Raw genomic sequence first — 21,912 nt, 5'->3', positions numbered from 1 at the left:
TGTACTGGAGTCATGGCAGCTTCACGGTGATTTTGATCTCACCTCTGCCCAGATCTTTTGCCTTATCTCTTCTTTGGTTCAGAAGTTGGGCAGGGTACTAGTTACTGGGCTTCTGCAAGCTTCAACATTTGCTTCTCTGGTATCCAGCCTCCTTATTTTTCACATAAGAGAGTTAAAATGGGTAATCGTGATTGATCCCTTTTTGACGAAAACGTTCTGTGAATTATAATTCTCAGAAATCCTGGTGACCAAAAACTAATGTTAGCAGTTAGGTCAAAACTAATAAAAATAAAGATTTTAGATAATGGTGAAATTCAGTAATAGGGACTCTTTTGTGATTCTAAAAGAGCAAAATCAACTGTCTAAAACTGAACCGTCCAATACAGAAGTCACTAATCACATGTGGTCGAGCACTTGAAACTAGCAAGTCAAAACAGGGTTGTGCTGAAAGTGTAAAATACACATTGGACTCCAAAGGCGGGAAGGAGGAGCATCTTACATAGGAGAAAAACTAGGTTTGTACAACCAGCCCTGATTGTCTCATTGATAATTTATACTGATTATATGTTTAAAACAATATTCGAATATATTGTTAAATGAAATAAAGTCTGTCAGTTAATTTCACTTTTTTACTTTTTAAACATCTCATAATTACACATGTAGCTTGTACCATATTTCTATTGTCCAGTTCTGATCTAGAAGATTATCAAACATGTTATTAGAGGCTGAAGAGGAACTTGGGTTTCTTCTTCTTACTTGTCCAACTGTCACCGAAACTTTAAGATTCTTTGGAAAGTCAAGATATCGGAAAATACAGTCACTGCTTCCACAGGAAATACGAATCAGACCCTTAGGGCACGTACTACTTGAGAAACAACTTCCATTCATACCTTTCTGGCCATCTTTCCCATCACATCCTGGGAGGCCTTTTTGTCCTGGAGGGCCTGGTGGGCCCGGGGGACCTGGAGGCCCTGGCAGACCATAGTCACCTGGTTCCCCTTGCAGAAGGTCAATACTCCCAGGGGGCCCTGGAGGCCCAGGTGCTCCTGGACACAGAGAGGAGGCAAAAAGATGCTTTCAGTCAAAGGCAGATGTGTGTGCTGGCTGCTTGATAGCTTCTTAAGGAAAGCGATTTAATGGTTTGCAAGCAAGGGATGGGAAGAATTAGAAGAATAAGAAAATCAGTAGTATCAGACGTGAAATGGAGAGTAAGTCTCATGGAGCCCAAGGTAAGAAATGGTGGGATCTTGTTAGTAACTATTAGACAAAATGAACCTGAGCAAAACCTTCCTTCACGCATTCCTTTTAGAAGTGTCCATTTATGATTTTTGTTTGCATTGCCATCCCACTGCCTTAATATGATAGATAAAAAATAGCTAGGTAGGTAGGTAGTAGGCGATAGATGATAGATAGATAGATAGATAGATAGATAGATAGATAGATAGATAGATAGATAGATAGATGGATGAGTGGGTGAATGGGTGGCTAGTAGGATGGACAGATGGATGGATGAGGAACGAATGGACAGATGGACAGATAGATGGACAGATGAACAGACAGACAGACAGAGATAGATAGGCAGACAAATAAATGGATGACAGGTTTGAGAAAATTTGGCTAATGAGAAAGAATGTTTACTCAAACGTAAAATCCTATTTGAAAACAAGTGTCTGCACATAGGAACTCAGACCAAATTCTATTTCTACTTAGCACAGTTTTAAGCACTTTTATTTTTTGCAGTAAAATAGAATTATATAATATTGCAATCCCACCTTTACTGAAATGCTAAACATTTAAAGACAGTGGGTTTGTGTCTCTCTAGAAGAGTTCTGCGGGTTAGCAGGAATATGATTATCTGCATTGAGCAGACATTGTACTGATGGGCCATGCTTTGCTCCCAGCTCCCTACCAGCTCTGGTCCAATCCTATTTTGTTAAATATTGCCTAGACTTTGTCCCTGTGAAGTGATGAAAGGAACAAAATGAAGAGACTCTGCTCCCATCTATATGCCAGGCCTGAGTCCTGTCGCTCTGGGCCAGCAGCAGTGGTTTCTGTGGCAGGTGCTACAGAGTCCCACACATAGAATCAGATTTCCTCCCGCCAGCCACTTCTGAATCCTCATGCTCGGCACTGAACCGGTGATGGGAAAGCCTTGCTCTGAGTCAGTGTGTACCCACAGAAAAGTGGTCTGTTAGGTTTGAAACAGAAGACTGAAGGGCCTAAGCGGTGGTTCTGGATATGGTCCTGCCAGCCCACCACCGCCCACACTCCTACCTCTTCCATCTGCCCAGTTGATGGGGATGCTAGGATGCTTCTACTCAGACATTCACTGGTCCTACATCCCCACAGAGCTGGTGGCATCTGGAAAGGAGTGTCACCAGCCTTTGCCATGATTTTCTCATACCTCTTGGACCATCAGGGCCAGGAGGCCCTTGATCTCCAGGTGGACCTGGGTAAGGAATGTCGCCCTTAGGAACTCTTCCTGTGGCACCTGCAGGACCAGGTGGACCAGGCCTTCCTGAGGAGGGACATGTTCAGATGTGAGGCTTGTTACATTTGGAAGGTTTTGATTCGTTATTGAGAGAGAGGGGCAAAGAATGCTGCTTCTTACCTGGGGGGCCTGGGGGGCCTTTTTCTCCAAAAAGCCCTGGAGGAGAAATTCCTGGGCTCCCAGGGTCACCTGTCTCCCCTTTCAGCCCAGGCATTCCCACTGGACCAGGCGGCCCCACTTCATTCAAGCCTTAATGAGGAGAACAGCATTAGCCCTACATCCTCTCCTTGCTTGTCCCTGTCATGGTGCTTGAAAAGAAACTGCTTACAAATGACATTGTGACAGGAAAGCAGCTGGCTCTGGAGAGACCAACCAGGGCCTGCAGCAGTGTCCAAATGGTCACATACATTTCCTGAGTCGCCATTTACTTTCTTAAGACCCGTCTCACTGGTCAACCAGGGGTTTGATTTACTTTAGAATTATTTCCCAGATTGAAAAAACAACAGCTTAGTGACAATACCTACTTTCCAACCTCTACAACAGAAAGAGTGAAAGCAAACAGAGATCCAACAATAAGTAATTATGAATAAACTGTTTTAAAATCAAAGGTGGAAAATGACATGTAAATAGAACTATTGTAGAGTTTTACATTAAAAAAAAGACAGTTGGTTGGTTTCCCAGAGGGAAGAGGAGACACACACTTTATCAGACTATTTGGAAGAACCACTAAACAAATCCTAACTGTCCGAAATTACGACTTCACCATTCAAACTGTATAAAGATTCAACAGATTCGAATCCAGCAGCACCACAGTTCAAATCTTTCCCCACAGCCTCTCAAATCTTCAAGTCTGATTCCAGTTACCCTGTCTGATGGCGAGCTAGGTTTCTGAGAAAGTAATGCAACAAATGTGCATTATATTAAAATAACAGAACAATCATCATCAGTTGTTGATGATTGCCTATTCGTAATATCGAAAATAACAGTAATTTGTTCAGGTAATTTGTTTTAGCAGCAGGCTATTGAGGCATGCTAAAAGTACTAATTAGACCCATGTGGTTGTACTTGGCATTGTTACATTTAAAACAATACCAAAAAAATCCCAACTATTTGTTTTTCATAACATTTTGAAATCTACTCCACCTCAGCAATTATTCAGAGCATTTTTAGTAGAGAGATAGTCCCAAGCAATATCAACAAAAGACTCTATTAACCAACCATTCTGTCTTAAATTGGGTTTTCTCAAATGTCCTTTTTACATAAGTTATTTGGCACTAAAAATAGTTGCAATATTGCGTCTCTAAGCTAAGCCAGTTTCTTAGTTTCAAATCTTGTGAACTGTGGAAATACCAGTGGTCCGCTGACTGCAGTTACATCTCTCACAGAGGGTTTTCTCTTACCTGAAGCACCTTTGGTTCCTTTCTGGCCCTTTAGACCATGCAAGCCATCCAGGCCAGGTAACCCCACGGGACCTGAAACACATCACAGGCCTGTGACCCACAAGGGAAGACCAGCCATTGACCTTCACTGTCCAGAACTGGCAGGCACCACCCAGAGGGTCTGCTGATGGAGCCAGACAGATTCTTCAGGCAGGAACCATGAGCTCTCACCGTCTAGATGTCATCCTCAGGGCTGAAGCCATGCCAACCATTATTCTTTAACACATTCACTTGATGGACATCATCTGCCAAGACTGCTGAACACATCCATTTGTTTAGTTTCAAAGTACCTCTGTGGGTTTACAACCATTTCATGAACATCTCTCTCTAAACCAAATACAGTCTAGAATTACTGAATCATGGTGTAGAAAGAGACTTTCGATTTTATGATAATAAAATCATCCTAAATGAAGAAAGAGACTGGACGGGAGCAAACCTAGGCCTCCTTCCTCCCAGCGTCAGCATCTTTCTAGCCCACCGTGGTCTGTAAATTCTAACTTCTGCAAGATCTGATCAGGTAAACGTAGTAAACACAGTAACACAGTAAACACAGTCAAGACAGGTGGGGCCTGTGGTATACTGGGGAATACATGCCCTACCTAATTTTTTAAAAAGCACTGTGCTCCTCAGAAAGAAAAGGTTTACAGGTCAAGTTGGGCTGCAGCTCTTTCTTTGCAACCATTTCTTTCAAAGAGAACCATTCTTGAGCCTCTTTTCAGAAACCGAATTTATTTTACGATGATCTTTGAAAACTCCAGTCTCTGTAATGACATAGGACCTCACCTATGCCTTCGTATTTTTAAAGAACCTTCTGTCAGACATCAGCATAGTTCTCTAAGGAGACATCTACCAGCCCAACTCTACTGAAGCTGTCACTGAACACTGGATGCCTATAGAACTATATATATTTATAGATATACAGATATTTATAAATCTTTATTATAAATATACTATATATTATAAGTCTATTTAATATAAATTACATAGGGAGAAAGTAGAGAGAAGAAAAGGAGGGAGAGAGGAAGAGAAGGTGGCAGACAACCAACATATACAGAGCATCTCCCAGGGGGCTGAGCCCTCTGCCTGGTGCTTTACGCACGTCATGTCCCACTGATAGATCTGGAGGAAGGAATCTTCTCAAGCCTGGTAAACTTCCTCTTTCATGAATGGATCTTCCATCTAGTAGCTGTTCTTTCTTGTCCAAGGATACAAGCCCCTTGGTGCACAGTCAGCCATTCAATCAATTTAGGGTCACAGTCCATGAATTTGTGATAGTAGCAGCCTCAGCTTACATGACTAACACAAAGAAAGCACCCTTCATCTGCTCCATGACACCTACACAGTCTCCCTAGATGCCTTCATGCCAGTCTCGTGCTGTGTGACCGTCATGTCTTTGGGTGACTGGTTTACTGTGGGTAAATCGATTGACTGCAAGATCAGGTCTTATTAGTCTTTCTGTGTCCCCACTTGGCATAGCTCTTGACACACAGTAGGTGTTCATTAAGTGTTTGTCGAATGAATGAGTGAATGAATGAGTGAGAAAGTGTGGAACTCAGAAGGTGAGGGATTGAATGAGTGAAGAGAAAGCCATAAAAAGTGGACTATAATTTCTATTTGCGTGTCACATGTTTCTGCGATTGATTTATAGGATGAGTAAGATTTAGGGAAGTCGGAGGTATCCATTTGTATATAAATAAGTCAAGTGCTAATTATTATCCATTCATTAAAGCAAGTCCTCTGCGGACTTCTTATCAGAAGACAGAAAGTTGGTTCCATTTTATTTATTATCAGTATCTGAAACAGATGCTTACTCTATTTTTAAAATCTAAACTTTAGATTGGTGCAAGTGAGCCATATTCTCTTGCAACACCCCCCCCCCAAAAAAGAAAAAATGGGAATGCACTCTTATTTTCCCTAAAGCTCTTATTTCCTAACCACTTTTAACAGTTCTGGCTTAGTTTATTTTCCAATCCTCTTGCCTATTTATGAGCCAATGTTCCCAGTTTGCACCAAAGGAACACACAGACCTTCTTCATCTGCCAAATCTAGATATTTATTGCAATCTATCTGAAATGATAATAAATTTTTTGAGACTACTTTGCTATTGCAATGTGTTTTGATCTCCAGCTTAAGCCACCAAGATTGATGGTTTGGGGGAGTCGGCTCGGGGGTGGAATGTCTCAGCTTCTGCCAACTCTCCATTGTCACATCAACACGTCCAGATCCTGGGTTGTCACAGTCCCAGCCCCTAGCCATTGTTGAACTGGCCGACCCTTATCTGACCCAATGTTATCTTTCTACATTGAATGCAGCTACATCTGGGTAGGATTTTAAGGGCAATTTTTCCTTTTTACTGAAAGCTTTTTATCAATCCCATCTCTAAATCAGAAAGTTGTTCATGCATAAAATATATACAGCGCAGATGAGAGGCAATTACGCTAACGAAGCACATTCCTTGGTAATGAGGATTTTTATTCACCTCTCTGCTCGTCTTCCTGCTTAACAACCGTCATTCAAGGCTGCGTGGCGCTCACGGCCGGGACGCTCTCCTTCCAGTCACTCTAGTCTCCACTCCAGCCATAATCATGTTCATCTGCAGTAGCCGGCGACGCTTTGTGACTGAATTTCCACTCTGTTTTCTTTTGTTCTAAAGCCTGAAAACACTCTTCTATGCCCACGGGCCTTTATACAATTTTATACTTTTAGGAGCAGGGGGGACCAACTTGTCCCTGTTTGTTGGGGGCCTTCCCAGTACTAGCACTGAAAGTTCCAGGTCCTGAGACGCCCCTTCAAGCCCAGGCAAACCAGGACACCTGGTCACCTTAATGCTAAAGCCGAAAGAAGAGAGAGGCCTACGTGATTATGGGTAATAGCTGAACCAAGTTGGAAACTTACCAAAACAGATTCTGAAGTAAGATTTGTTTATTTTTTTTTAATTCAGAACATACATGAGTGCCTACTGAAGGAAGACCCGAGAGCCTAAGACATGATCTCCTAACCCATGGAGCTTCAGTCCCCAAACGTACTTAGGGACAGGCGCTGAAGGAAACAATGAAGAACCGGAGAGAAACAACCCCAAACTTGACAGAACAAACAGACAGTTACCTCAGGACTGGTAAGTGCTGTGGGGGCAGGGCGGGCGGGGACACTCTAGTCATAAAAAGGGAGGAACGATGTGTCTAAGATTTTCACAGCTATAAGATGCCTGGCATTTCTTCGCCGATATAAGACATTTCAAGGTGTTTTCTTCTTATGAAATTTATTTTACTTGCCACCAAATGACCCAGTATAACCAAAATAAACCAATCTATATCCTTTACCATCACCATCAAGCTACAGACAGTTGTCTTTTGGTTTCCATCATCCAATCCTATATGAATGCCCAACTAGGAATTGAGTGTCTTCTTTTTAGAGGATATAGGCACTTGAAAATTGAAATCTAGGAATCGAGCCATTTTTAGCATGTTAGTTAAAGTTCAAATCTGACTGAACGTAAGCAGGACTCAGAATCCATACGGCCCGTCCTAACAGAGCAAACAGCTGTGAGGTCAGCAGCAGCTGGTTTGTTCAAACAAGATAATCAGGCCCCTCGACTTATTTAGAACATACTTCAAATATTTAGTTCCTCAGTTCAAAGAGTTTCTGCTGGAGCGCGATTCATTTTTATATCAGCGTGATGAAGTGCGGCAATGGATTTATGCTGTAGACATTTTTAATCTTTAGGAACGTATCTTAGTGTTTTGTTTGTTTCTTTTAAAGACGAGTCATTCACAGTGAAACAGTGTCACTGCATGGTCACGAAGCACCACTGCAGCATCCGTCTATACACTGGTATGAATATTTGGGTCGATATAATCATTTCCTCGCGTTCTTAACAAATTTATTTCATAGCACAGAGTTAGAATGTGATGGTGATGATTTTCTGAGTGATTTTATTTGATCGAATGCATTAGCTATTAGTTTTTTAATAACATCTCATGCTAAAGGTATGTGATAAATACAAACTAATTCAAGGGAAGGAAGAAACAATAGTAAGAGGCGCCTTGTCATTTTAATCAAACTGTGTCTATACTGTTTATACTGTTATGGCACCAGACACTTGAAAATCCTTGCTATTTTACTGAACTAGTAGGATAGGAAGAAATGGAAATACAATAGGAGTGGTTAATAATGGAAAATGTTTTCTTTTGGTTTTTTACCAATTTTGTCTTCCAGATACTCATAAAAGTGTCAAAGGATGCTCTGCCAGAGCCATAAGGGTTGGCCAGAGATATGCAATGGCCACAATAACTAGAGAAACTCTTAACGCAAATTATCCTTTTGCTTGAAACCCTAAACTTATCACAAATCACTGGACTTCACATTATGAAAAATGCCAATAAAAAGAGAGAAAAACAATACTAAGATATCTTGTCTTGCGATGAGGACTTTTCCCATCAAGTTATTTGGCTTCACAGAAATTCCTAAGTGTAGCAATCTTTCAAAATAAAAGTTTCCTTTCTGCAGAATTGCTCCAGGTAATACGTACGACACTACTACTTGCTGGAAAGCTGTTATTATTTGAAAGATGTTATTGTTGAAAGCGAGCACCCACATACGTTCTGAATTTAAAGAGTTGAGGGTACGGAGAAACATCATTTGGATTTTCAAAACAATAACATGATTAAGCCCAAAAGAAAGGATTTCCAATGCTTCCAAGGGGAGGTTCTTTTCATTTAGCCAAAATTTGGTATACGTATGAGTCAACAAGCAGAGATAAGTGGGAAGAAGAAGGGAAGGAGGAAGAGACTGAGGGGGCTTGGTTACATAAATCTACCAAGTAAGCCTCGAATCCTCAACTGCCGATTGAGATAAAGACCCTCAACTCCATAGCTGCTGGCTCGGTTCTTCATTCTTCTATTTATCCACTTTTTTATTTATTACTTTATTCGTAAACTTAAAAATACTTATAGTAAACAACCAACAGACTTATCAGGTATTTACTAGGAGCCAAAGATATAAAAATGGTGCTTGCTTTTTAAAAAAATCATATTCTACTTGGTGAGAAAGACCTCTAAACAAACAAATTTGACACAATGTAAGTGTTATGCTAAAGGTGCACACAAAACACCCATGGAAAAATGGTTTTCTTTCTAAAATGGAAGAAATAAACTGAAGAGGAATAAGTACAATGGATAAATGGGGGAGGGGATGAAGACTTTTTAATAATAAATTATATATTATATTATGTTGTTATGTTATATTATATTATACAGACCTATATAATAACTAGTCTACTATACCTTTCGAGCCAATAATTTAACCAAGAAAAAATAGTTTTTTACCACAAAAAGGTAATGAATACTAGTTCCTCTTTCTCCATAGCATCTTATTCTTTTTCTTCTACTTGTCACAACTGGTAAATACATATTGTTTACACATACATTTTTAACATGTGTGTCTCTTACTAAACTGTGAGCTCCATGAAGCAGGAACCACATCTATTTTCTTCAAACTTCTGTACCTAGTATCCAAAATCTAGGACATAACAGAAGCTTAACTATCTGGGGAGAGAATAAATGGATAGGCCTGAACATTATGGAAAACACTGGGGGAAATGCCGCCCCCCCCCCCGCCCCGCCCCAAATGAGATGGCAGCATCATCATTTAGGTACAAGGTAGGTAAGGACACTAGACAAACACTGCCTGAAGCCTCGGGTAAGAGAGAAGAGGAAGGTGCTACTGATATCCGTGGGCAAGAGCTATGACCAAGAGCGATGTCACCCACGTGCTGCAAAGGCACTGTGAATTTGCCCCATTGGTCTGGATCTTTCTGATGGGTCAGGCTTCTATTTGACTCACCTTTTATGCCTGGAAGACCTGGTGTCCCTGGATCCCCCATCTGGCCTCTTGGTCCAGGATCCCCCATTTCTCCTGGATGTCCCATTGGCCCAGGCACCCCTTGATTACCTGAGGATGGCAGGGAAGTTTTGCAGACACCCAGATGCAAAATGAGCTACATTAGCTGGGAAAGTCATTTATGTTCTTAAAATATGAGTAACCAAGACACTTTTTCTTCCTAGACCTCCTAACTCTAGGGAGAAAAATACACTTCACCTCAGAAGGAGAAAATACACTTCTGAGCCATTAAAGTCGCCAATTATGATTTTAAACCCTCACTTTATTCTGAACTGGCAGAAAGAGGAGTCATTAAAATGTTGTGCTGTATGTGTGGTATTTACCTTGAGTCTTAAGGAGAAAAGAAAACCAGCATCCTGAATGGCAGGTGAATTAGGGAAAGCTAGAAATAAGCTTCTATCTGTCAGACTACCCTTCATGCCTGGCACTCTGCTAGGCACTTTGTAGGTGCCCAGATCAATCCCGTAAGATAGGACTAGCTCCAACTGACAAGTAAGGAATAGCTAAGTTTAAGTCCAAAGTCACAAGTCTGAGAACTGGCAGAGCCAGATCTGAACTCAGGTCTAAGTGTAGGCTGACTCTTTCTGATGCACCAAGAGATATATAAGGACCTTAGACTGTTCCCAGCTTCTTTTCAAGATACCTGGACATCCTGGTGGTCCAGAGGGGCCAGGCAACCCTGGCCTTCCTGGTGGTCCTTTCTGCCCTTGAACACCAGGCAAGCCCTTCTCTCCAGGGTCTCCAAAATGCCCTAGAGAAGGAAAGATCAAGATCTGAGTAGTTGCTCTTTGATGCAGTAAATCTAGAAAACCTCCACATTCGGCCATTGCTGTTCTTTTCTATGCTTACTTTCTTATATTAACAATTTTTCTATTGAAAATATAATATTAAGGAAAACTGAAAATAAAACACCTATAATTGCACCACCTTATACAACTTTGCGTATGCATACAAAGTGCAAATAATATCAATAATTTTATATTCTGATTTTTAAAATTAGCATTGAATCATAGGTAATTTTCCAAGGTTGTCACCATTTTCCTAATTATTATTTTTAAATAACTGGCTGATAGCTTATTGAATTAATCTAAATTAAATTAATTAATCCAAATTTTTCCTACTATCAGCCACTCAAATTAAGTTTTTTCTCTTTGCTATTATGCTTAATGATCTTTATACATCATTAATAAACTTTTCTACTATTAAATTATTTTATTAGGAAAAATTCCTAGGAGTAGAATTTCTAGGTAACATGGTATGATATTTGGGGTCTTTTTAATTCATTTTAAAATGCTGAAGTATTTTAAAGTAAATCACAGACATCATGGAATTCCAACCCTAAGTACTTCAGGAGGTATGTCTGAAAAATGGCATTTTCCTACATAGCCAAAATAACATTATCATAGCCAAGAAAATTAACAACGATTCCTAATGTTGTCTAAACTCATTCTATATTTGAGTGCCCCAACCTGTACCCTTAATGTCCTTCACAGCTGCTTTGTCCACACGAGGCTCCATTCCAGAACCACGCATTGCATCTGGTGAAGATATCTCTTAAGTTAAAAAAAAAAAAAAATCTATAGAGAACAGTTTGGTTGTTCTCTGGTCTTCTAGAATAAACTCTTCAGCATTTGGTTTGTGATAGAGGTTGCCAAATGGTTTGGATAAATACTGTTCTAATTCGTACCATCACATGTAAGCCACCCATGGCTCCGTCAATGCACATCCAAGACTAGGGCATGTACTCAGTGAGGACTTTTTAGTTTGGTGGTTGGATTTCTTGCCAATTTAGTAAGGATGAAATAATATCCCAGACTTAGATTAAATCACATTTCTTTGAGGACTAGAGAAAATGACTACTTCCCCCTGTGTTTATTTCCAATGTGTGACTTTAATACAATAGGGTAAACCAATAGTCTGGGCTAAAAATGAGCAGTTGAATCAGTGAATAAAATAGAGGGCTCTGTATTTACATATCCTTGGAGGTACAGTCATTTATTATAATGCACATAAGACAAACCTATGTTAGTCTATATCTGTTTCCTGATCGAAATTAACATCTATGAGGCTCTCTCTCTTTATTTTATTTATCTTGCAAATATTACTATAGTAAAAATAAGGCAGCATTATTCTCATCTACAAATGAAAACAACTGTATTAAAAAGCCTGCCTCCCTAATAGCAGTTGTAGTAAGAACAGAACTTCTGAGTTCATCTGTGCTCTATTTTCTCTCTGAATTGCAGGGGGGAGGGAAAACTAAACCCAGTACAAACACACGTAATCCCTTGAGACAGGCAGCAACTCTCTGCCTTCTCATTAGGCGTGTTCAAATTCAATGCAGCTTTTTTCAGTCAATGGAAATTGCATATTTAGGTAAACTCTGAGCTGGTGAATAACATATGATGTAATTTTTAAATTTTAAACAAAAGCTATGCATATGGGAAAGAGAACAATTTAAATGTGTTAACTACAGGAGACCAGAGAAGTTACGCCAAGGCAAATTTTCTTTAAAAAGTCTAAATGTAAAATAACTCAGATTTATGATTTTTAAAATAAGATATTAGCTAATATTTTATTAGCAAAGGTTGCATTGTGGACTACTTTCAGCTTATAAAATCTTACTATTTACAGGGTTTATATAAAAATAGCAATAAGTGTTACAAAAACCTCTTAACATTTTGCTGACTGATGATGATGATGATGACTATTACACTTTACATTTGTTTGGCAATTTTCAGCTTATAAATTGCTCTCAAGGAATCTCATTTGATCCTCAGAATGATCCTGCAATATGCATAGGGCCAATTTACAGGCGAGGAAACTGAGCTCAGAGGTGATAAGCAAATTGCCAAGACCTCATGCACAGTAATAATAAGGTTGACCTTGAACCACTGAATTTCCTTTCTGAGATTTCTTACTCTGGTATTTAAGATGAACTCCCATAATGCTAACCTCAAAACTATTTCCCCTCCAAATGTACGCTTAAGCTATACATTTCAGTTAAAAATATTGTATTATTTAAATATACTTGACAGTGTCAGAAGTTAAAAAAAAAAAGCCCACATGAAAGAGAGTGGGAATGGAAGCCATTGAAAGAGTGTGTTTTTCTGTTAGACTTCCATTTAAGCAATCAGGTGGTATAAAAACAAAGAAATGGAATTTTCCATCATCATGCTGCTCAGATTTTCTTTCTGTTCTATGGAATGAAACATTGCTATAACCAAACAGAATTTTAAGTTAATGCACAAAACTATTAATATGAGATGCTTTAATTTAAAAGGGACCCATATAAATACAAAACTGGCTTCTAACCTGTTCACTATTAGCTAAATGATGTTGGGTGTAACACGTCTAACCAGTCATCCACGGATGGGCATTGTTCTATCTATGCAATGAGTACCCCTGTGCATGTCTCTTCGTACGCTTGTCTGATTATTGACTTAACACAAATTCCTGTGAGTAGAGTTACTAAGTTGAAGAGTATGCATCTCTTGTCAACCCTGGGTTGTCCACTGTAGCCAGCTGCGGCCTCGGCTGAAGGGCAAGAACTCACTGTTACATGGCAATCTGTTCTGGGGGATTACACGTCCATTGTTACTGATCAACAAGGTACCATGTTGAAGCACTTAGGTTTATTGTTGGTGATGAGGTTTTACATTTGTTTGGTTTTGAGTAAATGAGATATTTAGTGAAGGAGACATTCAGTGATATCTGAACAATGGCATGCCTCACGGGCATTTGCAGATGCTTCTCCGAGTAGGAAACAAAGGGGTGGAATGACAACCTGCAGCTGTTGTCAGTGTGAGTGGTTATTGTTAAGGTATCATTTTTAATTATGGAGACTGAAAATAGTCCAAATTTTAATTGCTTGCAGTAGTCATCGTCGACTGTGTCCAAACCTGGGCGTGCCCAGGGAAGTGTAACGTTATGTCAACGTCATTGGTCACAGGAGTCACGGTGGAAAATAGATTGCGAATCCCTGGTGTGTAATCACGATGTCTTCCTAGGCCAGGGGTGCCATGCCGTGTTTAGACATAATCCTTCTGATATGCATTTTAATGGGCACGAGGGGAATTAAATACTGATATATCATTGCCGACTCAAAAGATAAAGTAATTGTTCTATTTTCAACCAAACTTATTCTTTTTTGTTTTCATAAGAAAAATATGTAGCTCTACCTGGACATCCAGGGCTCCCGGGCTCACCATTTGGACCACGTGGGCCAAACTGACTTGCAGGCTCACCTCTGGTTCCTGTAAGTGACAAAATGCACGAACATTATTTAAGAGAATTTAATTTTGTCTCATACAAGTGACTTAATAACTTTCACGACATTTGTCTTTACAGTCTATCTTCAAATGTTTCAGGAGATTTTTGAAAAAAACGCTTAACCAACATAAGAACAAATAGAAACATAGATACAAGATGTGATTTAAATACATATACAAGTTTATAGTTCATACAATCATAAGAAATTACAGATCTTAATAAGTTTAAATTTTTAAATTCTCTAAATAGTTTCAATTTGGGATATCCATGTTAGAAATTATTTGGCACTGAGTGACTATATCCTTATACTGTGTTTTGGAAACAAGAAGAATTTGTCGCCATTTCAGCTGCTGCAGTTACATTTCGAGCTCTCTGCAAGGAAGCTCAACTCAACGTCCTTCGTAAAGACAAAGTCACAAAGGCACACTTTATTGATAATTTCACGAGAGGTGGCACGTTCAAAGGCCATTGTAAGCAGCGACTCCCACAGTTCCACAGAGCCATTCCACACTGCTGCAGAATGCTTCCAGACACAAGGACTTATGTCATAGCTGGGAGCCAGTTAAACAGAAGACTCAAAATGGTATGACAAGGAAGGCAAAACAATAGATGGAGTCACAGGAGAATAAGAGAGCTGATTAGGCATGATTGATAGATCCCGCCCACCAAATACCCCTTCCTAAAGGGTCCCACCCGCACCTCACAGATGGTTCTCTTCTACCTGGCCCTACTCATAATTGGAGCTAATTGTCTGAGGAGTAGGAAACTGGTCCATCCCCAATCAACGAGGCTTTACTCCAGAAGTTGGAATAAAAAGCGAGAATTTACGATCCTCGGCTATTGAGGCAGAAAGCAAAAGGATTACATGGTGTAGATTATCATGAAGCCCTGATGTGGAGCATGTTGGAGTGCGATCCAAACGTATCCAGAAAGATCCAGAAAAGATACTAAATAGATAGCGAAGAAACCAGTCGGTAACCAGATAAGGAAAAAAGAGACCATGGAGAATGGCAGAAAAGTCTCAAGAGAGGAACCATGGGCTGCTTCGGGGTTTGATTCATGAGCCTTATGGTCTGGCAGACTGTGTCTTTTCTTTGTGGGATCCATGAGATATTTTTTACTCCGGTATCTAGAGTGCATTTCAGTTCCTTGCAGACATGGCCTAATATAAGTATAAAGGAAATGAGAAGAGTAGGTTTGTACTTGGAGAGAGGCAAAGGGACTATAATAAATTTATAGGCAAATAGAAGAGGAGCGAGTTCTGAACCCTGAAGCTATAAAGTATCAAAATATATAAAAACTTCTGTACCTGTGACCATTTCTGAAGAAGAGATTTAGACTATTCTTTTTGAATAAATATGTATGCACAGTTCATTTTTTTCGTATAGCAATTATCATATTATTTATGGAATATCTCTCAAAAGATAGAGCACGCATCATTGGTGGTAAGAAAGAGGATTTTTTAGGTGGTTCATGAATTAGTATTTTATATTTTAAAGTTATTTATTTTAACTATATTAAAATAAAATGTAACTGTACATCAAATTCATAGATAGTGAGGTTAAAAAGGTGAATCATTTTAAAGCATATTTAAAAAAATATTAACCCAATGGTATAGAAAAATAGTAAAAATTATAAAGGTTTTATGCAAACATTGTAATTGACGATATCCTGATTTCTGTTTGTTTCAATATTAGGTCGACTTTCAACTTCTGTTTCCTGGAAAGGTGATGAGGGTAGAATGTAGGTTGTGTTACAAGGCAACATTGTTTTTGTCATAAGGTAAACTAAGGTCTGCAGCCTATTTTGTTAATAAAGTTCTATTGGCACATAGCCACACCCCTTTGTTTGCATATTGTCTAAGGCTGCTTTCATGCTACATGTGTTTTCATGCACAGTTGAATACTTGTGACAGAGACCACAAACTGAAAATATTTATAATCTGGCCCTTTGAAAAAAACATCAATGACCCTTGGATTATGGTTAAAATGTTAAAATAACCCAATTGTAAATTATATGTGGCCAGGGAATTCTTAAGTGGACTATTAACTTATGGAGCTGTGGTCACTATAAGGACAGCTGCAAGGACTCCCTGGTGGGAAGTCATGGCTTTGGCCTTCTCTATGTACTGTGACTCTCGTAACTGGGACCTAAAAGCTGTACCTGTGTGGAGTCCTTAGAAGAGATTCTGGCTCCTGTGGGGCATGGGACTTCTACGCCGAGGTGGAGAGTACCCACCTATGTGGATCCGACTTCCTTGCATCTGAGTTGTCACTTATGGAGCTGCAGTCACTATAAGGACAGCTGTAAGGACTCCCTCTGAGGAAGAAGACCGGATGTGCCCTGCAGACTTGCTGTTTTCTATCTGGTACCCTTGGATCTGAATGACAAGTGTGGAAGATTTGGGTGTTGAGTGTTGGACTATCTGGAAGAGTGTAAAAAGAACCCCTCGGCGTTGTTTGATATGCTTTGCTTTGCTTTTCATGCGAAGAGTGCTTGCTCACAATATTATACACAGCCAGGACTCTGAAGTTGATGGCTGGCTGCTGTATCTGTTAACCATACCTTTAGGTCCTCTTGTTCCATCAATTCCTGCAAGTCCAGGGGGCCCTGGAGGACCTGGTTCACCCTGATAATGAAACAGAAGTTACACCTTAATTGGGCTTCAAATACAAATGACACATGCATGACATAATCCACTTATAATTTTCCATAACCAATTTGGTTTTTATAATTCACAGTGATAAATAAATTTGGAAATACATTGCAAGCAGACTATTACATGGGTCTAGTTTTTAAAAGCTGATAAAACTCCCTCAGAATTAGAAGTATCAACACCAACAGGAAGCAACCAGTTCTTTACACTTGATGGTAAAAGAGTAATTATATCACATAACTTGAATTTTAAGACTTAAATGAACAAGTTGATACTAAATAAACTTATTAGAAGTTATATCACACAGTTTTTTATCCCCAAGGATGGGTAGAAAATTGTATTACATATATTCCAGAAATTGTGATGTAGGCTACTACACTACTTCCTGGCTTCTCAAGGGGTATTTTATTCATGATTGTAAAGACCACATGTATTTATGGCAAAATCTATGGTATCTGTAATCAGCTAGGAAGGCTTAGGAGCCAGAATTTGGGTTGTTTTACAGATGACTTTCTGTTCTAGTAAACTAGAGGTCATAAGGCAAGTCTCTATGGTGCTGTTTAAACTAGGCTGGGGGTAGCATGAGAAGTAAGTAACTTGGTCATCTTTGTCATGGGAACCAGGAGTGAGCACTGGTAAGAAATTACAGTTATATCACAGCCTTCCAGAAGTCTCCATTCTTCCCTGAGCCAGACCCTTACATGGGAAAGGGCAATGATGTCCACTGGCACATATGACTCCTTATGGGTATCCTGAGAATGGAAGATTTTATCATTTCTTCCCTCTTAAAACAGCAGCCACTCACCTGGTCACCTGGAAATCCTGGAAAACCGATGATTCCTCTCAGCCCAGGTGAGCCTGGGGGGCCTGGGGAGCCCGGCAGCCCCGGCTGCCCATTTCGCCCAGGCTCTCCTCTGTGAAATCCGGGTGGCCCGGGTCTTCCCGGCTCTCCTTTCCTCCCTGGCACCCCAGGGCTGCCTTTGTCACCTGATGGGGGTGGAAATGTTCGAAACCTGTTTGAGGAACTCTGGGATGAGCCATAGTTCGGCTGAGAGTCTTGGTCCTACTTTTAGGAGATGAAGCCGAAGGTATTGAGAATCCTAATTCTTGCCCTAGGCTGCAGAGATGGTTTGTGGCTTCAGGGACCTGATTGTAGAAGAAGGTGATCTTGAACAGACTCAGGGCCGTCTGACTGGAGTGAGTAAGCAGGATCCTTTGCATCAACATGCTCATTTTACAGATAAGAAAGAACCTACCCAGAAAAATTAAAACCTTTGTTCACTAACAACCAGTTAAGCAGAGAGCCAAAACAAGAATTCAGGTTTCATGGAGATTGGGAAAGAGAACACAAGTGTTTAGATCCAAATCCCAGCTACACGTGTGCTGTTTCTGAGGCCAGCAGCACAGGCAGAGGGATGCTTGTTAGAAAGGCAGAGGCCGGCTTGCCCCAGCCCTGTGCATTCAGAATCTACATTTTAACAAGAGTCCCCATGGACTTACATAACATCGCAATTTGAGAAGCATTGGTCAAACCGACTTGGGTAGTCTTCGTGCTATTCATTTCAATACCAGCCGCTAAAAATAGGGGTATCTAAACCTGGAGCCAGGGTTGTATGTCTAACTAAGGATTGATCCTAGTTTGGAACATCTAAATCAATAAATACATATGAATTTCAGCTAAATTCTAGCGTGGAAAAGAAAAAGAATCACCATAAGTTCATTGGTACACATTTATATCTAAAAAATGACCTATCCTTATCTTAGCATCACTGGGAAAGTTGCCTCATGCTTGCCTGAACAATCTGTAAAGAAGTCAATTTATTTGATATGGGTAAAAATCCGAAGTGTTTACCTTCTTGTCCTGGGAATCCACCATCTCCAGGAAGTCCAGGTTCCCCGACTTCCCCATTTTTGGAAATTATAGCCATTTCTCCTTCATCTCCTGGGCGTCCTCTCTCTCCTTTAGATGTTAATTATGCAAGAGTAGAACAAACAGAAGCATGACCCACGCGATTCTTCTGTCACGACGCTTTGCGTCCAGTCTGCAAGTCCCCGTTTAATCTACAAAACTGTATTTATGTTTATACGTTGCACAATATCAACATTTCACATTGGTTTTCTAAAAGAAAGGCCAGGCCTTTTACATTCCTGTCCCAACTTGTCCAGACCAGGGACCGCCCAGTGAATGTTTGTTAAATTCAGCCAAACTGGTCTCGGAGTCTTAAGCGAAAAAAGACAGGCTTGAAAAGTTCCAGGTCTGAAATATGTCTCTTTTTTTTCTATAAAATTTAAATTGCCCAGCTCATATTTTCTAGGTCCCTATCTTCCTTTTCCTAGCCACTCCTATTATTTTCCTTACATTAAAAAAAAACGAGACACTTTTCTCAACTTGGTTCTGCACATAGAGAATTCCAGAAAGTAGGAAGGGTACATGATGTAGCTGCCTGATTTTCGTAAACACAGCCCAGTTGTAAAGCATGTTGGAGTGGGCTCCTATGAGCTTGGTGAGAGCCAGTTATTAACAATTCGAGAATTTCGTAAGCCAATTGTTAAAGAGTTGGCAGCTTTAAATCGGCCATGGTGAGAGAATTGATGCTGATCGGCAATCACTGCAAGTCAGGGCATCTATTTAAATTTTGTTTTGTGAACTAGTTTATCTGCACATCACTGGCATTAACCTCATTTTTTACACTTTTTAGTGGTATAATTGTTTAGCAACATAATAGCACAACAGATATTACGTATCTAAGCTAGCGAAGAACGACGCTTTAATTTCTTGATTCTGCATAAATAATTTATAGGCTAGTAAAACAAAAAAAATAATAATAGCAAAATCAATCAACTGAGAAGTAAAAGTAATTTGAATTAAATATGAGGCTATTTGCCCAAAGGGCTTTAAGGACAAAAATCTTGTTTCTAAAAATTGACAAGCATTCATTCTCAATGCTGGAAATGAAATGTTATCCTCACTCACTGCGGTCTCATGGCAAAGAGGTACAAGTAAATATTTAACAGGGGTGGGCCCAGAACATTTAAACCAGTGATCCTGAAACCTCTATTTTTTATACTAATGAAAATTCTTAGTTTAAATAAAGCTCGGGGGAGACCAAACTCGGGCCCCGATGTCAGTGGACTCATTCTAGTTCAGAGGTTGGTAAACTACAGCCCAGGGGCCAAATCCTGCCTGTGGCCAGTTTTTATACAATCTGTGAGCTCTGTATGGTTTTTATGCTTTTAAATCATTGGAGAAAATCTTAAAACAAGAATAATATTTTATGACATGCGAACACTAAATGAAGTTCAAATTTCAGTGTCCATAAGTAAAATTTCTCTGGCTTTCATGTTACAAAAGTTGAACTGAGTAGTTGCAACAGAGACCATACTGCCTGCAAAGCCTGAAATATTTATATCTGGCTTTTTAACAACAACAAAAAAAAGAAGTCAGTTTTTTGGGTTTTTTTTTTTTCATTAAAAACGAATTGAAACAGAATTTGGGGGCCAGGAGCCCTTCCCAAAAGGTGAGCAGTTTCTCCAAAACCCAATAGCTATAAATCAAAGCACTTGTTAATTTTCTTCTATTAACAGAGAAATTCATTTACCATCGTTTTATGTAATCAGATTGAGAGGTAAGAAAAATTGATTTTGTTTCAAATTCTAAAACCACAGAACCAAAAGGAAGAGGAACGCAAGCTGCAAGATAGTCCCATTTTATTTTTTTGGAGATCATATTTATAGACTCTGATCAAATACCGCAAGCAAACCTATGTTGTGTCACTGGGCTGTTAACTGCTTTTACCTTTGGCGCCTTTCACTCCCGGGTCTCCAAGGAAGCCAGGCCAACCTTCCTCTCCAGCTTCTCCCTTCCTGCCAGGGTATCCCTCTGGGCCAGCCTTTCCTCTCTCTCCCGGAAAACCTCGGAAGCCTGGCAGCCCCTGGGGTCCTGATGAAATAGAAACATGAATTTTTAGGGAAACATTTTTAAGGCTAGTATGGTTCCCAGATTTTGTTCCTTGTCATCCATGTACAGACGTGCACTGCCACCTAATTCTGAGTTTGTACTGACAGCGAATAACCACTATCAACCACATAGCATGGAACAGCTGGGCTCTCCCACTTGGTCCTCAATTTTCTGCCCCACAGATCTAAAGTGTAGGCCCTTAGGTTTCTGAGTCCTGATCTCATGATGGTCTCAGAGAAGTGGATGTGAGGGAGGAGGATGGAGAGAGGAGGGTCCTTCAAAGTAGAAGCGCGTTAGCCCTGACCCTACGATTTATGGCTTCTACCCAGTTCATCGAGCAGAAGTGTTCCTGGGTTCTGCGGACCTAACACCACGCCACCCTTTTCCCATCCACCTACACCAAAACATTTGCCACCGGAAAAATCCAGAGGACGAGGAGAGGGAGATGTCACCAAGAGAAAGACAAAGCCAGGCTAATGTAACAGAATATTCCGCAGTGCAGTCATACCTAACAGGCTTCACCTGGCTGTGGATTTCAAGTTTATAAAATGAGGAAAATAATTGAGAAGCACTACCCACCCTTTGGGCCTGGAAGACCGGGTCGTCCATCATCCCCAAAGGGGCCTGGGATTCCCGGGGGTCCTGAGGGTCCATCTGCCCCTGGCCGTCCCGGGACTCCTGGGAGGCCCTTCATTCCACCTGGGCCAGGAGGCCCCACGTCCCCTGGCTGTCCTTTCCAACCGGGGGCACCTGAGACAAAGCACAGTGACGACAGCGTATGAAGACTGAAGACTGGCTTCACACAGGAGCAGCAAAAAAAATATTCGCAGTAGGTTAAATTCGAATCTATGATATCTAATTGTATATTGCAATTAAACAAAGTGCAACAGTATTTATCAGCTAAAAATATAACAGCAGCACCTCTACCATTTGACGAATATATATATTTTTTCTGGCTGCTATAAAAAGAAGGGCGGAAAATATTTAAAACAGTTATTACTTGAATGAATATTTCCTGATAAAGATGCATGAATAGTGTAAAGTTATTTTTTTAAGAGAGATGAATAGGGGTAAAAAACAAAATGTTATTTGTATTGACTCTTAGGGAAAAAAATACTAATAGAAGAAAACTTTCCAGGTGCTTCCGAAGCCACGGCAAGCGAATTTTGGTCAGGCTGTGAACTGTGATGAGCAAATTGTA

At 40.1% G+C, this 21,912-nt stretch overlaps 1 protein-coding gene across 1 annotated transcript in view; it reads right to left on the bottom strand.

Moving 5' to 3' along the window:
- Window positions 1-21,912, bottom strand: part of COL4A4 (collagen type IV alpha 4 chain) — a 99,473-nt gene that overhangs the window by 16,243 nt on the left and 61,318 nt on the right. The window contains exons 30-40 of the mRNA XM_023532938.1: window positions 20,550-20,693; window positions 18,606-18,713; window positions 17,559-17,740; window positions 16,663-16,726; window positions 14,007-14,081; window positions 10,472-10,579; window positions 9,772-9,879; window positions 3,892-3,963; window positions 2,612-2,740; window positions 2,405-2,518; window positions 891-1,046 (exon numbers count right to left, since the gene is read on the bottom strand). Of these exons, the coding sequence (XP_023388706.1) occupies window positions 891-1,046; window positions 2,405-2,518; window positions 2,612-2,740; window positions 3,892-3,963; window positions 9,772-9,879; window positions 10,472-10,579; window positions 14,007-14,081; window positions 16,663-16,726; window positions 17,559-17,740; window positions 18,606-18,713; window positions 20,550-20,693 (1,260 nt within the window). The remainder of the gene's footprint in view (window positions 1-890; window positions 1,047-2,404; window positions 2,519-2,611; window positions 2,741-3,891; window positions 3,964-9,771; window positions 9,880-10,471; window positions 10,580-14,006; window positions 14,082-16,662; window positions 16,727-17,558; window positions 17,741-18,605; window positions 18,714-20,549; window positions 20,694-21,912) is intronic.

Source organism: Pteropus vampyrus, unplaced genomic scaffold (assembly GCF_000151845.1).
Source record: "Pteropus vampyrus isolate Shadow unplaced genomic scaffold, Pvam_2.0 Scaffold93, whole genome shotgun sequence".
NCBI classification, from domain to species: domain Eukaryota; kingdom Metazoa; phylum Chordata; class Mammalia; order Chiroptera; family Pteropodidae; genus Pteropus; species Pteropus vampyrus.
Note: the sequence above shows the minus strand (reverse complement) of the source record. Positions and strands in the feature narration are given on the sequence as shown.